At 44.4% G+C, this 18740-nt stretch overlaps 1 protein-coding gene across 2 annotated transcripts in view; it reads right to left on the bottom strand.

The window, feature by feature from the left end:
- uvrag (UV radiation resistance associated gene) overlaps window positions 1–18740 on the bottom strand; it is a 78251-nt gene that overhangs the window by 17264 nt on the left and 42247 nt on the right. For both annotated transcript variants that reach the window (XM_034550189.1, XM_034550188.1), the window contains exon 13: window positions 16556–16631. In XM_034550189.1, coding sequence (XP_034406080.1) covers window positions 16556–16631 — 76 coding nt within the window. The remainder of the gene's footprint in view (window positions 1–16555; window positions 16632–18740) is intronic.

Here is an 18740-nt window from a genome sequence, read left to right as displayed (position 1 = left end):
ATGGTGCACTGGAGGCCCCCAAAACCTCAACAATCATGTGGTGCGGCGTTGAATATGAGATCCAACTTGATTAATCACTGCAGCCTTTCATGTGTCTCAATAAATATACAGAGCCGGGCTGAGAAGTTGTTTGAGTCTGGCTCGAGTCGTATAATTCATTCGCAACAGAAACTCGCTTCCCTGAAACTCGGAGCAGTTTTCTGGCCTTGAATACGTGCCACGGTCATCATCATCATCATCATCATCATCATCATCCCGTCTTCGAGCCAAACTGGGAATCTGGATCCATAAACACCACAGGCGTTTGCTTACCACAGAAAACATCTTCCCACATATTCATAGTGGTAGGAATCCCCCGCCGTCTTAAACGTGCCTTGCAAAAAAGGTATTTCTTGATTTCCAATGCGAAATTTTGAGTTAAAATCACAATTTGATTTAATTTCCTAACGTTTCCACTTCCTACACTGGATGCGGACTTGGCGAGAAAATGGCGTACTGAAATGTTGACACGGCGACATAATGCTTCAAACGCTCCAAAGGGCAAATCGAAAGAGAAAAGAAGGATCAGCAAAGTATCACGTTATTACTTTTTCTGTGTAGAGTTTGTTTGTGGAGGAACTCTTAAGCTCGACAAAATCACTTCAAATGAAACACCGAATGTCCACCAGCGACACAAGCCTTCTATTGCCAGAACCGTGTGTGTTCTTTTTAAAAACCTGATTGGATAGAAGTCGGGCCGAGTCTTTCAAGTCATCATCAGATTGTATGTCAATGTTTAATGAGGCCAGCTAATAAACTGCTCCCATAAATTCTATAAATGTGTCAACACAGGCGATACCAAACAATAACTTGACAGCCATTTCTGTGTTGAATAAAAGCCATGGGTGAATCATTTAGGGCTTTTTATCAACCTCCATCCTCTAATGCTTTAAATGGAACTCGTGTTTGCCGTTAAGTGGTTGAGTCCCGAGAACACCGCCGCTAAAAGCCACCGAGGCTAACGATATAGCAAGCTAGCGAAATGCAGAGGCGGAAAGATGAGGCAGCCAGGAGATTCCTCAGACGTGATAGAATTACGAAGAAAAACTCTGTACTTCGACACAAATTGCCTTTTCAGAGTCCTCTAGAGATGTGCAGGGGCCCCGAAAGCCTTTCACTTTCATAAACATATCCACACCTCTAGGCGATTAGATAGCAGATAGTGGAGCGGTATGTTTGAGATTATGGTGTTTGACTAAGTTATTGACTTTAGCAGCGGCCTTATCGCGTAAGATGTTTAAGAACCAAAGCAAGCTCGGCATACGCGCGTCCATGGGAACTGCCGCACTGTATGGTCCGCACTACATGTTTAAGCACTTCCTCCACAGATGAAATGTAATATTCTTTGCACTTCCTGTCTCTGTTGCCATTTCAAACAAGCGTGTAATAAAACAGTTTTTAATATCGCATACTGGAGCTTTCTTCCACTTCATTTAACATCCTTTAACTCTGCTCCTTTAGCTCTCCCCTCCGCTCCGTCTGCTAGCGCTCTGTGGTAATGCAATACAGGTGTGGTGCCCAGGTTCAGATTCAAACGTACAACTATAACTCAAACCAGACTCTACCGTCGCGGTACTTGTCATTACACTTTGCTGCGTATCGGATTGCCCGCCAAATTCAGTCAACAGATTTACATAATTACGGGAAAGAGATGAATAGGAAATTCAGTTTGGGGGGGACCACCGGTGCAAGGAGACCAATGTCAGTCTCCTCTGACACGAATCACCATGGGGAGGGTGGGAGGCGGGTACCGCCATGCCTACGGTCCTAATGAGACCCCTTCATGGTGTGGGTATCTGTGTGTGCCAGTCAGCATCGAGAGGAGGCCAATGAGTGTTGTGTGCTACAATGACACCTAATGGACGAGTCCCCGTCCTTGAGGGACGCCCTGGTCCTCGAGGGCTAATTACCCTCATCACTGTGACACCGGAGCCCGGCTATTGCTGGTAAGTAATCCGACTCCCACCCAGGGGCTGACCCCGTTTGTGAAGTCACAACACTGGGGTCAACTTCCTGTTAGCAGTGTTGGCATGCGGGGCCATCATCAATCCTCCACGGCAGCCCTGGTGCCCCGGGCAAGACGGTGCTAATTCCCTGCTCTGTAGCTCCCAGTTCAAAGCATACGGACGTTGGAGGGCAGTGAAGGGACAGTGAAGGGCACAAGATGTGTGATGGGGGACTGGAAGGAAGGGAGCACAGCTCAGGTCTAATGTCTTGCCCTTAGCTGGAAAGATCCAGAAATGGAGCGTTGCCCTAGTTGTAGTAAATGACGCCGCCTTTTAAAATGAAGCTGCCAAATATAATCGTTAAAACATTATTTCAATTTAGAGTCTGATCACACTCAGTTTACTATTTGGAATAAAAGTGTTGTGGTATTTTACAAGAGAAATCTTTTTTTATGTGCGTGTTGTGATTCCACAAGGCCCCTAGGAAAATAGTAGGCCATAGAGAAGGATGAATATATGGTTTGTGGGCAGGTGCCTATCCTGGCTTCGTTCTGCCCACAATGTCTCCACTGCTCGTGAATGGGCGCATTATATTTCCTTTGCTTCCTCTTTATTTTGTGGATGGCTTTAAGACAGATTTTTCTATTAGTACTACCACCGGATTGGAGGTCACGGGGGAGAGCCTGGGCTGCCAGAATTGTGTACATGCCTCTTCATCTGTCCCAGTTACTAACTGTCAAAACGCATTGCTCTCCAAATGACGGCTGACGAGAGCTACGAATGTCTGCAGTTATTTTAACATGCCAAAAAGGGCGAGTGGGCCATAACAAGAAATGAGGAATGGATGATAACCGATCTGGGATTCACTTCTCACAATTCCTCAAGACGTAAAAGTAGCCAATGTTTGCATCTGGAAAACAACATTATTGAACCACGTTCAGCCTGCTTCATAGAAGCAATATGTCAAGTATGAATACAACCTTGATGACAGAAGAATGACCATGCCTGGCCTTCAGTCCAACAGACTGGCCAACTACATGCACTATCAAAACAGTAATCAGAGAGCCCCGGATTAAAGTGGAGGGTTCCAATATTTCACAGTTCAAAGGGATTTCCAGACGGATCCTGCTACTATTCTACAAGCAAACAGCATCAAACTACTCCGGGGAGGATTTTGGCTCAGTGAGGATAAAAGTAGAAGTTCTTTCATGTATCCGCACGGTGGAGGATCAAGCTACGTGCATCACATGCAATATACCGTAGCTATGTTTAATGGACTGTATATAACATCTTACACTAATATTGAAATAACTCATTTATTTAAATCAGCTTTTAACCTGTGAAGCTAGTTAAGCATGTTTTTGTTTTGTTTATTACTGCTATGTAATTTCTTCTTCTTCTTCTTCTTCTTCTTATTGTTTCTATTCTGTTCTGTGTCAAGTGCCTTCATTAGCTGCTATACAAATTAAATGTATTATTATTATTATTATTATTATTATTAATATCACACAAAAAGTGATATTACTGTAAGATGGTTTAGAGGAAATTGTCCAGTAAAATCCAGTCTGTATGTTCTGCAAATGGAATAGCGATAAAAAGGATTTCCCCAGACGGGGAAATGAAATGACAAAGCAGCATAATTGTACAATAAACGGAAGAAACTAAGGAACCCTCCGCTTTCCGTTTCATTGGTTCCAGGTATCAAATTGAAAGCTGCCGCGGTGCGGGAGGAGTAGAGGCCGTGTCCGGTTTACCTTGAGAGCCCGGAGCGTTCTCTGCTCATCTGGGTTTGTTCAACTGTGACTGCCGAGTGTCAAAACTCTATGTGCAGTTTGGGCTGCCGTGTTAGTCCAATGCAGAGACATTTGGTCATAATGAATGGCTTAATAGAATCAAGGTCAATTTATCGTATACAGTATTTGATCTTAACCCAGAAATACTTGTTGCGAACAAGCCAACATGTGGAGCGTTTGCGGTTGTGTTGTTAATCAGATAAAACGCTGCAATCTGTGCTTGGACTGGCGGATCCAAGCTCACAATGTCCTCAGACTGAGGGCTGTCCAGAGTTCAACCCGCTTAACTTTATGCTTAATAATAACAGTTCACAGCTCTTAACTTGTTTGCCCACGAGGACAATGATTAGATTCATTTGCTACACTTCCTCCCCAGCCTCCATGCGCCACAGCCAGAGAATAAACATACTGTAATATACTGTACCATAATAAAACACAATACGCAATATTCCCTTTCATTTAGATGTGCACAAAATTCCTATACAGTCAAATTATAATAATATTATAATATTCATATAATATATCCAACAACTCGCCATATTAAATAAAAAAACATACATAAATGGCTGAATTAAAAAGAAAAAATTAGACGTCAATTCTCACGGAACCAAATATGCTGAGGACTTGAAGAGAGGCAGAATCAGACTGATGAACAAGAAACAAATAGCTATTGTGTGGCTGAGTGTTTCTCCCCCCCCACACACACACAGACACACACAACTTTGTGGATTGTTCCATTAATTCGGCACGAGGGAAAGAGTGTGAGGTTGAACGTGTGGTTTCTAACTCTCTAATGAGCTGGAACGGGGCCACTGCTGAATGGAAGGTTAAAGTGAAATCCGGCTCTCCTGCAACTGCCAATTTATAAAAAGAACTAACCATTGCAGCTTTAGAAAGATTAGCTGTCGTACAAGGCAACACTTTATAATAACCGCCCTTAATTCATTGTAAATTGATAGTTAATTAAACTTTGGTTCATAGGTATTTTACTGTTTATGAACAGTTAATTGTTGCACACATTATATGTACCATATTAAGTTATCTGTTCATGATTAGCACATGAATTGTAAAGCTTAATCAGCTACAAACCTCTATGTAATTCTTAAAGATGGATTAAACGCAAAATATCAAAAATCAAGTTTACAAATGTATTAAAAGGTTTACAAATAATTTGATAATCATTAACAAATACTGAATATTGTATGCATCATAATAATGTGTGCAGCAAAATAAAGAATTAGTAAAAACATTATGAATTATTTTTTCATTGTTATTAAAGTAACTATTTAAAGTGGAATTAACCATCAATCTCCCCTTTATTAATGATTTATTCTAAAGTCTCTCACACACACACACACACACACACACACACACACACAGTTGGATTTATTGATCAGGACTCTACAGACTGACTGAGCCTTGTCAACAAGGATAGTGGATATGAATTATGAACGTCTCTCCAGCCGCCCGGTTCTCACAGAAATACTCTCCTCCTCTCAAAAATAACTCAGCTCTCACGATCGTGGGGCTTCAGGCTCTGAGCGCGTAAAAATGCCAAACGCATGAGCTGACATTATATAATTAGAGTGTGTGCATTTGTGTTTATATTTGTAGCTGGGTGCAGTTTCTGTGGACGGCATCCTAATTGCTCTGGAAAGCCAACGACTTGGCCAAGACATGTTTTAACTGGTTTCCATGGGGACAACAACAGTATTGGCAATGAATTTGCCCACTCAAACTTTAGAGATGCTTTTTGTGGCGTCATAATTGGCCGAGTAACAATCTGGAGCGTAACAACAAACAAAACAGTTGAGATGCAATCAAACTGAAACTATAAAGTAGAACAGCTTGAATGTAACTGGAACTAAACCTTTGGCAGTGCCTCTGACTTCACACACTCAGCAACAAGTCTCCTGTGAGACTTAACCTCCATATAATCATTTCAGGAATGGTCAAAATTATGCAGCAATTTATAACAACTGATGACGGAGGTCATGTAAATATCAACATCCTGCATAATAATTAGCCATGTGCTTCCGATTGTTGCACTGAGAGCGAGGAACCCTGAGCATTTGTTTTCAGGGCGAAGGACTCTCGGCCCAACGGGCCCCTACTGTGCCTTTAGAACGACGGGCTGTCCCCTTCACAACACCAGAACAACAACTAAACACCTAACCTGGCAAATAAAGGACTATAAAAAGATTGTCATATAATAATGTCGCCGATATGCACTGATATGTGTTACACTATATGTTCACGGAACTCGGCTAGCCACAACAGCTAACGTTAGCATCAAATTGTATCTATGCATTGTGTAGTTATTGTTAGCTAGTCAAACTTTTAGCGTTCATACAGCCAATTCCTTAGAAATGACAGTTATTCTGATTCACCTTTAATTATTTTCAAAAGGAACTCTCACTCTGCCTTTTTTTCTCTCTCTTTTTTTTTAACTTGAGCTGGTGTTTATTTAACAGCTGCTTTCATGAGCCACTTAGTCCCTCTTTCCCCCAATAACTGTAAAACGATTATTTGGCCTGTGGGCCTTGGCTCATCACAGACGCTTCATTAATACAGACAGAAGGCAGTGGCAGGTTGGCATAGTTAATGACACCACAGCGGTATCCTCTCCTCCTGGCGGAGTAATGGAGGCTGACATCAGGGGGTGATGGAGAGACACACTGGCCTAATGAGGTGGGACTGTATTTGTTGGAGGGGAGTGTTGGAGCGACGGATATTCAGAGAAAGAGACTAATGCCGACATGAACTTGATTAAAAGAAATAAAAAATTAGGGGGAAGAAACTCGGATTCTCTTAACACGGTGATGAGTGCCACTGACAGAACTCTGTGGTCCAGAGGCGCTGCGCTGATTCAGATGAAACGCTGCCGATTGGCCGGAGTCAGAGGGCTGTAATGAAACCCACATGGAAGCGAGAAACAGCACCGGATAGTCAGAGCCAGGATGACTGCTATTCTTATAAATACTGACCAGATGAGGCCAGCATTGTTTTATTCTGAGAGCTGTTCAGTGTCATCGAGCCGCAGCGAGGCCTCCGCTCATGATGGAATACCTCTACGCCCAAACACCCATGTGACAGCACACGTGGTTTGATGAATTAACAAGAAAAACAAGTTTTTCTAAACTTGCCGACATAAAATATACTTGGTCTCTGCCCTTCGCCATTCTTTGGAGGCGTTGGTGGGGCGGGGGGGGCACAGGAGGAAAAGCTTGGCCAGACAAAAACAGAACTCTTTTGTTTTGTACTTCAACAAGAGGGAAAACCGAATGTAGATATTTTAAACACACAGTGACATAACTACGATCCCAGGAAGAGATATAACCTCCAGTGAAGACCGTTTTCTCCTTTCATCTACGGAGCAGTTAAGTTTCCTTCTAACCTAAGCCGTCATTTCTAGATGTCGTCATAGAAACGTGTAGCGGATTCAGTGGCGAGAGAAAGGGACTTCAGAGCGGCCGGGAGCCGAGCGGCGAGACATCAGAAGAGCAAACAGGCCTCGGCTACAAATTCCAACCAGCTGGAAACTGCAGACGCGCTATTAAGTAAATGACGGAGCAGAGCGGCCAACACTTTTCTTAAACACCCGGCATCCCGGCAAAGCCCTTGTATTCAGGAACACTTTGCCAGTGAACCCACAGCCCGACCTGCGGGAAGGAGAGATTCTGACTGACTAGAGAAGACGATAAGAGCGAATAACGCATGCCACTTTATATATCATCCTACTCAACCTATTTATTATGATGTTATGAGATAAATTATACTTTACATTCAGAAACTGAATACTTTGGCACATATGGACCTGTCTCTTACTCACAGACACAGGACTAACATGTACTTCCATCCTTATACTTAGTGGAACTAGCTGCTCTGGGGCTCCTTTGCGGCGATGGGACAAAACCTGAAACTACCAACCACAAAATGTGGAAATTCAATTAAACGAATTTAAGTGTTTCATAAAGTCATAGGTGGCTGTCCAGAGGAATTCCCATAAAACCCTGGGGCTCAGGCATAATCAGCAGCGCACCGACGGCACACACACACTCGCCCCCACGCTGGAAACCGCAGGACGGTGACACACAAGTGTGGTCCGAGACCTGCTTTGTGAACCGCTACCTGTGGCCGACGGACTACAGACGCTCCCTTCGTCGTGCTGGTCAGGACTCCAGCGTCGATGACTTGCATTCTTGTTTCTTATCAAACCACAGGGAGCTGTGGGAGTGGTTACGGTTTGCAAGCCCACTGAAGCCTTTCCACAATCTCCCTGATAGAGCAGTGCATGGAAAATATCCCTTTATAGAAACGGGTTCTCTCGCTTCGGGCTGTAAAAAAGGCTCCCACAACAACCCGCTCTGGCCAATGAGTGGGACTGGATGCGAGCTGTAGCTAACAACAGAAGTTTGTTGATGGAAAACAGGGACCACACAGTAGGCCTATGAAAACCCATGTGCATAGAGAAGTATACGTTAAGGTTTGGTTAAGAGGTAGCTTGATCAAGGCGTTTCAGAGAACCACGGCACGACTAAACCACTGGGAGCTTCCCCCCGTCTCCCTTTTTTCCTACAGGCGTTTTTTTCAGAGCAGAAAAAATAAACTTCTTATCTCCAGTAAATGTAAGTTGTTGGTAGAGATTCCTCCTGTTGCAGTGCGGGGAGCTGGTTTAAGCTTCTCCACATGCGTAATTTACTCAGCCCGAGCCGAGAAACATAGACCTCAGGTTGCACATGCTGTTAGTGCACGTGGGTGCATGTGAGCGGGCCCCACTGGACGCCGCTGTGCGCTCATAAGGCGGTTATTGGTGATAATTTTAGCCCCTGTAAAGTTAATTTATTTGGGGTAATTTTTCACTTTACTTGACATAGGACAGTGAAGAAACGGGCAGGGCGATGTTGCATTCATATCATAGACTGTATATAAGTGTCATCGTGGCATCACCCATTCGCAATTTGGCCGTCGCCATCTTGGCTTACGGCCGTCGCCGTGTGGTTTTGTTCGCAACCAATGAACAAAAGTCACCATATTTTTGACTGTGGAGGAGTGATGTAGAGACGGCGTATACGGCTCTGATGGTGGCATTTAAAAAAAGCACATTACATTTGAGGTTAATTCAACTATAATCGGCATTATTTAATGCGCCCCGTTATCATAATAGGCTTCAGACTACAGCCTTTTGACTGATCGAATCTTAAATCCAGCATTATGAAAACAGACTCCCCTCCTCTCGCTTTGCATCAATTACCAGAGAGAGAGCAGACAGCCATCAGCCTACTGTCTGTGTCAGGCCGCTGCACAATCTCCCAACACAACCCACGGCGCTCTCAACCCAACCCACTTATGACCTGCCAAAAATAACTCCTTGCTTGAACCGTGACTAATAAAGTACACTAATGAAGTGCTTTTCACTGTCAGCGGAGTACGTAGATCTGGTTAAAAGTGACACCTTAATGGCGTCCAAATGCAAAACACATTGTCGGACTCAGGGGCCTATAACTTATCCTCTATTCGATACAAGGGGGCGATTACCCAACATTTGTACAGCATGTGGCCACATGGGAGAGGACGCTCGGAGCGGACTCAGGTTGTTCTTCACCACGCTGAAGCAGAAACTTTGCGGCCGAGACGAGAACTTCACTCCTTCTTTCCTCCTTCCTGTTTCGGACTTAGAGTGACGTATACATTACGTTGGCTTGGTGCTACATTTTCTGCCGTCTGTGCCACCCATTATGCATTTTATCATATCAGTCCCTGTGAAATGGAAAATTGATGTGGCTGTTATGGAAGGATGGAGACAATGAGTGGCAGCAGGCAGTTGAAATGGCCTGATTACTTCCAGGCAGTGTCTGGAAGTGAGAGATGGTGCTAGCGCCCGGGGAGCCGTGGTCCAGGGTTCAGGTAAACAAACAGCGTGGCCTACACTGGGCCACATTATGATTTCTGAACATTTAAGAGTCTGTTTGGACAGTGGAGATGTAATCATCTTTTCCATTTTTTTTCTTTTCTGGAACGTTTTCTGGAACGCACCAAGGAGTCCGTCTTTCAACCGCAAGCCTGAGTTGGACAAGGACAGGAAGACCAACAGGCTTCTGAGGGATATCTGGAATAGTTCGGTCTAAAAATGATTCCGTTCAAAGGAATTCAAGCCATGGAGAAGTGAATAGATGGCAATAAATACCGCAGATGTGGACCTTTCTTCTAGAATGATAAATAACGCATCCTTGTTAGCTGTGATGAATGACTCTTAAATCGAGAGACACTACAGGTGAATAGGTCAACTAGCAGAAACCTTTCCAGTTAATTGCGTAACACAATCATTTGTTTGTATTAAAAGGTTTTCTAACCCGTAATGTTTAAATATGCATACATTTCCAGAAGAGAAATCTGAACATTGGATGAAGCCAGGTACAAAACGTTTTATGTAATAAAATGTGATCTGTGGTCTGACGCATTATAGCTCTCACTGCCATCTAGTTCAGTCCTGTTTGGTATAATACAGTCAATATTGAATATAATTGAAGGAAAGCAAAGCATGTGAGAAAATAAATCCACATTAAGAGTCCTGTGCATATTTCACACGAGGAAGATGGAAGCGCACGTTGTCTGCATTGTCCTCAAAGGGCGATCCTTTGCAGCTAGTGTGCAACATAAAACAAACATGAAATAACATTAGTCCGAGTGACACAGACGCAGCAGCGGCATAAACGCATCAACGAACACGCGCGGCCAACGCAACAGCAATACACGACATCCAACATCTGACTATTACGCAACCACTGAGCGTGCACAGCCACGTCTGATTCACAGGCCTGTGGAGCAACGCAGAGTAAACACACAACTGCTTACAAGAATGTCAACTGTGGAAAAACTGAGTTCATGCGCAAATATAGGACGCCCATTGTTTCACTGCAGGGAGTCAACTATATTCACGAACCCCCGTTGTGGGCCGTACCATCTCCAACATTCGAGGTGGAGATGGTTTTCGTTGGGAAATGTCCACGGTCTTGACAAGGAGGGGGAGTTGTGGGGTGGGAGGGAGCTGCGTAATGTTCTCTTCTTTTGCATGTCTTTGCGTGGGTCATATGGTTTTTATCTGAGCACAATCACATGAGCTAATGGCTGCAGAAGGGCTGGCCGTGCCAAGACTACGTCGGATCTCTGTCGACTGGGGGTCATGAGCTTTCTCACAGGGGTGAAGGGCCGAGGGAGGGGCCCCGACTTTCGAACATGTCAAATGAGCAGACATGACATGGATGAGAAAAAAAAGAGCAAAGAGGAGAAGCGAGAGGGGGAATGGGTTTGCTTACAGTCAATGCAGCAGACCCAACGACACGTATAGTTGTTTTTTTTTAATAGCAAACAGAGACTGCTCTCCAGCCAGCTCATTGCTCAGTTGCACATCAGTCAGACTTGTGTTTACATCTCGGTTTCAGTGGTGTCAGTGGAGGAAAAAAGAACAATTTCTCTTTTTTCTTTTATATATCCAAACCAGGTCTCCTTGTAAGGTTGTGATTGGTGTCTGTGGATCATACCATGCAACATTCTGAGTCCGCCCTTTTGCTCCATTTAACCTTACTCGTTTGAAAATGTATTTATGAATATAATGCAAACATCCTGCCTGTTTTTCTTCAAACTTTACTGCAGGTGAGAGTTAATAATGCATCAAGCCCAACAAGCTGTGATGTAATGAAAATTAATTCACATTTCACAAATTCATTTCCATAATCTGGATTCATCAGGCTCAAGATTGTCAATAACTGCAACACTCCCCTCCAGATCTACCACGTCCATTGAAAAATGATCCCCTTGTGGAAAACAGGAACTCTTGCTCATTATTTTTGGGCATTTCTATGCAAACGTTTTCTCTTGGTTGAGCGCCTACAAGCTCACGAAATAGCTTCGAAATGCATACCTCCAGCCAACCAGCCCCCGTTCCGCTTGCTGCCACCTCCACTAACCACTAAACACAGCAGCTTCCCCATGAGTCGGAGGCGTGTTTTATGGAGCCACAGTTGCCACGCTTAATGGCAGCCGGCGCTCTGACGTACGCTTTGGGACCACCAGAATGGCACGCTGCCTGTGTGGAATTGCCCAGAGACTCAGAAGGTGGGACACTGCAGGCGACTTTCCCCCAGGAGCCGAAAATAAAAAGGTGAACCCAGAGGTGACCTCGCTGAGCCTCGACCGGGATTTGCTGTGTTTTAATTCCCGATACTAGCTTTCCTGTGCCCGAGGCCCGCAAAATATGATACGCCGAGCTTAAGTGACTGAGAACTAATTGTTTAGTCCGACCCCTCCTCTTAAAAACCTAAAAGGTTTTGTGTAGCATCCGTTGTCAACTAATCAGCCCCTCATGCCGGTTTCACAACAACGCAGCCTAGTGACACACACACACACACACACACACACACACACACACACACACACACACACACACACACACACACACACACACAAAAGAGAAAAGTATGCATGCTCACACATAGCTCAGGCATGGCAGATTTTGCAATATTTAAGAAATAAGAGGGAGCTGGTGACACATTTACCCGAGGTGGCAACATGGCTGTGCGTTCCAACCAGACATCCAGTGGTGCTCCAAGCAGCCGCCCCAGCCTTTGCCCCTGGCCTCACGAACACGAGGCCCTAATAAAAGCAAACTTCTCCCTCGGCCACATCAAAGCAGGGGCGACCTGCTGTGGCCCCCGAATCCTTTGCCATGTCCCCGGTATCACTTTCAAACGCAGCCACACAGGGCAATTTAATAAGAGATGGACAGCTAATGTCTCCCACCCAGGCTCTAGTCGGTCGGCGAGCCGGGGTCTGCCGTGAAACTAGACCTCTGCTTTGCATTGCGGAGCCAAACAACGAACGAGCCGCGCGGTGAATAGTAGGCAAGCCTGGCTCAACAAGAGGAGCCCACGACAGAGAAGGAAAGAAAACACACACACACACACACACACACACACACACACACACACACACACACACACACACACACACACACACACACACACACACACACACACACACACACACACACACACACACACACACACACACACACACACACACACACACACACACACACACACACACACACACACACACACACACACACACACACACTAAAAAGTCTGTTGGTCAACAGGAGAAGATCCCGGCTCAATGTGTAGGGGTCAGCACGGTGACCATTTCCTGATATAAACCCCAATAAATGAGCAAGAAACATGGAGCAGCAAGGTCTCACACGTGTGGGGATGTGAGATCCGAGCCCCTGAAAGAATGAGACTCACAGCAGCACGCAGTCTAATGCGATGTGCAGCCGACCCGGGAGGGGAAATCTCTGCTTGCAGTGGTTTGCATTTCATGGACTGACACGTTTACCACCGTTTCAGTTTCAAAACAATGGTGTTTTATCACTATGGCATGGAGGCGGACCGCTCGTGTGATGCCATTATGGAGTCGACCTGATAACCCATCCCTAACGTGGACTTAGTCGGGCACACACACACACACGTTGCATGAGACGGGGCTTCGAACGCAAGCTGAAATGTCAACGCTGCAAGATACGCTGATGCTCTATCAAGCTGTTAAAAGCAGAGCGTGTTCTCGACGTGCAGGGGGTTGCATTTAGTTTAACATGCACCCTTTCGGTCTTTGACAGAAATAAGTCCTCAAAGGCTTCACGCTGTCGGTTCATAATCCATCATTCCGCAGAAAGCGCTTACAACGTTATCATGCACTCCTCACATGTGCCCACCTGTGTTGCAGCTGATGGTTTGCATCTGGTTTCAAAACGTTACGTCTGAATCTTATCTGCATGGGTTTCATGGACACAGGTGAGAACGTTCGGCGACCTGGTTCTCATTATTCATGCGCTGCGGAATAAATTCCTGTGAGGCTACCAGAAAAAGACATCTCTCCATCACTGTGCCATTATTATCTCCGCCGGGAGATAATCAGATCGGCTGTGTGTGTGTGTGTGTGTGTGTGTGTGTGTGTGTGTGAGACCACGGCTAATCCCGCATTCTGCTGCAGCAAGGACCTCTCGTGGTTGCAGTGACTCAAACGTTCTCAAAGCCCGTTTTATTGCCCGTTTTATCCTGCCGTTGATTGATTGCTGACTCCTCAATCACTCCTCTTAACTGGCCCCCGGCTGCAAGTGAGACACAGTGGGGGAAAACAGTTTGCTCACTTTTATTGCTTTGGGCGGTGTGTTTGGCTAACGGCTAACAGAACAACACACTGCTGACCGCATCGCCGCCGCTCAGCCACCGCTCTGAGATACAGTTATCCCGTGCTGCTTTATTGGGCATCAACCTCACATCTACACGCGTATCATCGGATAAATGGACTTGAAGCCTCAATAAACGCTTCAAGACGCAGTTACTGACAGAGCCGAGACGCCAACCTGCACAGAGCCAGGGCAGAGCTCAGAGCGTATCTGTTCAGTGCGACGGGAAAACATGTCTGACACTAGCGGTCGACGCATTCTGCCAAACATTACAGCGGTGGTCTTTGCAGACACACCTGGCAGAGATCTGGGGGTGGCGGTTCGATCCCCGGCTCCTACTGTTCATACGCCGAAGTGGGAGCAAGACACCTCACCCCAAGTTGCTTCCCGGGCGCTTCACAGCAGCCCACTGCTCCTACGAATGCAGAGGTCATATTTCATGTATGTATATCATGTTTTCTTTAAGTTTAAGTTGTACTGCACTTTCTAGTTTCAGATGTCTTTGCTGAGAAGCTGACTCAGATAAAGAATATTTCTCCTTAAGCCACTTGCATGTGTATTCCATCAGCAGTCAAATTAAACTTTCAGCAAGAGTGAGCGAGCACTGATACAGTGGACGCACCACATGGATGAGATTCATGAAACTGAAATCTCAGAGAGCTCAGATCGGGATGCATGGCTTTGATAAAAAAGGATTATGGGTGGGGGTTATGCGAGTTGAAAGGTAGGAGTATGCATTGAGATGACTGCATGCCAAATGTTCCAACATGTGAAAAAGATTACATAATGTCATGCACATTTGAATCCGTGTCTCTCTCATGGTGCATGGATAAAGTGCGGTGGTTACTTACTTATACAACGGCATCACAATCAGCTGTTGTCTATAGTTTGACGGGCCAAGTTATTCTATGGATCACTTGTTACCTCACACACTAAAGTGTATGTCTCGCTGAAGAACAATAGGTTCAGCTTGTGGGATATATGAGCGGTTTCATTCTTTTCTTTGAGCTTCAGTGCCAGGCGTCTGTTAGAAGTCACAATGGTGCAAATGAATGCCCAGTGTGTCACAATCAAACACACATGTGTGTTGAGTCTTCAGACAGTTATTGAGAGTGCTCGGATTGATGAGCGCTGATACGTTCATATATGTTAATTTATCCCTGTCATTTTATACTGTATTGGTTTCCTGTCCCTGGGAAGTGGGATCCTCCTCTGCTGCTCTGAGTCTTTCAATGTGTTGGGGGGGCTTATCTGAATCTTGGATCTAAGGGTTGATCGTACAGTTTGTAAGGCCCCTTAAGGCATATTTGTGGTTTGTGATATTGGGCTACATTTATACAATCAACTGACGATTGATGGAATAAGTGTCAGATTAGAGTTTGGCGTCAGTGTACAACGCACACTGAGCCAACAGCGTACAACAGCACATCTGATAATGGCTTCCATTTTGGTTCAATTACACTTTTTGGAAACCCGACGGGCTGCTTTGTCGTTCCCTTTGGGGGCTTCCCGCAGCACTTGTTTTCTTTTGCTGTCTCAAATGTTTTCTTATCTGACTTATTTTCTTATTATTGGAATCTGGTGGGAAGATGGCAGACTTGGATATTGGCTAGCAGCTTGTGGTCTGGCCTCAGAACTAAAACCTCCCAACGAGCTGAGGTTTGAAGTCAGCCACCTGCTCGCGCTAATTGCCCGGTCCTATTCAGCGGAGAGGCCCGGATGAGGAGGAAAAAGTGGGAATGGAATGCAAATTGTTATAAGCCAGTGGTAAATGTCTGAGAGATGAATGGAGGGAGTAACCCTGGTCAACACATTAGGAGTACTTTAATAAGCAGGGACAGGTCAAGAGTTCAACCCTCCCCCTGAGGTGTTTGTGCTCATGAGAGATGGGGAGAGAAAGTGAAACCAATTTAGGGCATTAATTCAACTTGTGTATCTGGTGTCAGCCTTACACACAGAGACATTTCATGTCGCGACTATCTGCTCCTTCAAAAGGGGCCTTGAAAGGACACGTCTGGTGATATTCCATTGTTTTCCTCATGTCAACACATCCCATGAAAAGACCAAAACCAACAATGCCTGCATACCCACAGCCTAATGGGTCCTATTCCTCTATGCCATGGATCCAAAAACCTATTACCACTCTGTGAGGATCTATTGAATACAGTGGTTCTTTGAGCTACATGCTAACATGTTCACAATGATAATACCAATGCTGATGCTAGACCGGTACAATATTGTTGCTTGCATGCTAACATTCGCTAACTACCTCCAAAGACACAATATTTCTATATTAACCCAAAAGTACGGCACTAATTACAATTTTGACCTGATGGTGGCTGGCTGTATATATATATATGTGTGTGTGTGTGTGTGTGTATATATATATATATATATATATATATATATATATATATATATATATATATATATATATATATATATATACACACACACACACACACACACACACTAAATATATATACTAAATACTAATTCCAAAACAAATGTGTGCACGAAGCGTCTGTTCATACCTGGGCAATGTTCTTGTTGAGCAAGTAGACACCGTATTCAAAATGAAAGCGCTCTCCTCTGGGGTACAAAGGGAATCTGTTGAAGACAGGAGAAGAAGACAAACACGGTGTTACTCAGGAACTGATGATTTATTACACTTGATCCATTACCAACAGAGTCCATCAGCGAAGGTGTTAAGACACTCTCAAGCCAACTAAGCCCAGTCAAGCTTACAACAACATTGAATCCATACTGTATATCATATTGTAGGTCTATGCATGTGGAAATGTCAATAAAGGGTGCTGGGATTAAAAGGGTCCATTGCTTATTAATCTTACTTCGAGAGACTCAAACGACTGTTTGCTTTTTGGCTTTCGCAACAGGCATTGAATTCTTTCCCATCATTGAGTGGCCGTCCGTGTAGCCGGCGGCGCTTACATTCGGTAACACTTGAAACCGGGTCTGGGTCTATGATCCCCAGATGCAACCTCCGTACCTTAAACAGAAATATCAAACAGGAGCGGAGGCGTCCGAGCAGCCCGTCCGTCTGCCTCCGAGCGAGAACAAAGAAGAACTTCTCCCTTTCAGCAAAGTGGGAAAGTCCCGTCGGTGCCAGTCAGATGTCTGAGCTCATCAGGATGGGGCAGACGGGATATCTTCCCCATCCTTCTCGCTGGGTGCTGGGTTTAGGTAGAGAGGGGAATATGCTGACATGTGGGGAGGGAAAACACTCTTTGCTATCACGGATTTAGGGTTGGACTCATCCCTTCCTGTCATTATGTGCTTATGTCTGCTGAGCTCCCACGGAGGAGGATACAGAGTTTTTAGCTCCATGAACTGAGCAGGGCTTTGCTCTGACAAACCACACACACACACACACACACGTTTGCTTCAGCATACTTGACCTTTGTTATCTACATTTACATCTAAATGCTTCACCTTAACCTTCAGAGCAGCCTAAAGCTAATCCCACGCTTAACCTCTCACCCAAACATTGAAATAGTGCTTTTTAAAGGAGTGGGAGAAAAAAACCCACATCTTCTATTTAGAGGATTTGCGCCGCTCTTTTCTGCACATGTAATTGACATCTGGGGTTTGTAGGAACAAAACATAAATAAAAATCCAACAACACACGTGAGATGTTACCAAGGCCAGGTACATACCTACATTTATACATCCATATATACATAAAGATGCCGCATCCACGCAGTTAGTCACATAAACAGCTGTTTTTTAATGTTGCAGCAGTTGTTGATGCCAGAAGGCCACGTCAAAGGAGAACGATGAGCTGAGAAAATGTTATTGCCGTTCCATCTGAAAACTAACTAATGCAGCTTGTGTTGTTGTCTGATGCCATGTGAGGGAGGCCCACATCAAAACAGCAGGAACGGTCTTTTATACAGCACCTCACTGAAGAGGAGACTCTTTTTGGGATATTTTGCTTCCATATCGTGTTTTTATTCAGACTCGTGGAAAGAAAACAACTAAAATACACATTTAAGTGATTATTTGACTATTTTGTCTATTGTTAAATAATGCCTCATTTACATTCAGGAAACTTGTGATACAAAAAAAAAATCTGTGTCCTAATGCACTGGTGAAGTTTCTATTAGTTATTTTAGTTTTTTACCCTATTCCCCAAATTAAGTCTACAGTTTTTAATTTTTTCACGGTTTGTTCGTATATCATTTATAGCCGGATTTAAAACATTTAATTTCCTATAAAATGGAGAAACTGGATTTTTCTATTTGACATTGCTGTCTGATTTATGGCATGATAAAGAGATATCAAAACCTCCCTCTGTAAAAACCTTTGACTCTAATATGTCAACAAAATTAAACAAGAGTTTAGAACCTGGCTTTATCCACTGTTCAGATTTCTGCTCTGGATACTTATGCAAGATAATGCCACATTTTCTTATTTAAACATGACCTTTCGGGAAACTTGACACAAATAATTGTCTTCATGTAAGTTATCAACTGGGTGAGTGTCTGGAATCAGCTCTGTAAGATATGGGGATTCTGATTGGCTACTTAAACACAAAGACATTATTGCTTATGAATACCAAACTGAAGGGGGGTTCGAGGCTCTTCAATGGCCGTCTCAGAACTGAGACACATCCACAGGATTATTAAAAAAGCGATACCCTTAGTGTGACCCATTCCACAAGACATGAGCCTCTGTCGTTACATGACAGCACTGCCA

The sequence above is a fragment of the Cyclopterus lumpus genome, chromosome 14, assembly GCF_009769545.1.
Source record: "Cyclopterus lumpus isolate fCycLum1 chromosome 14, fCycLum1.pri, whole genome shotgun sequence".
Lineage (NCBI taxonomy): Eukaryota > Metazoa > Chordata > Actinopteri > Perciformes > Cyclopteridae > Cyclopterus > Cyclopterus lumpus.
This window is presented reverse-complemented; position numbering and strand designations above follow the sequence as displayed.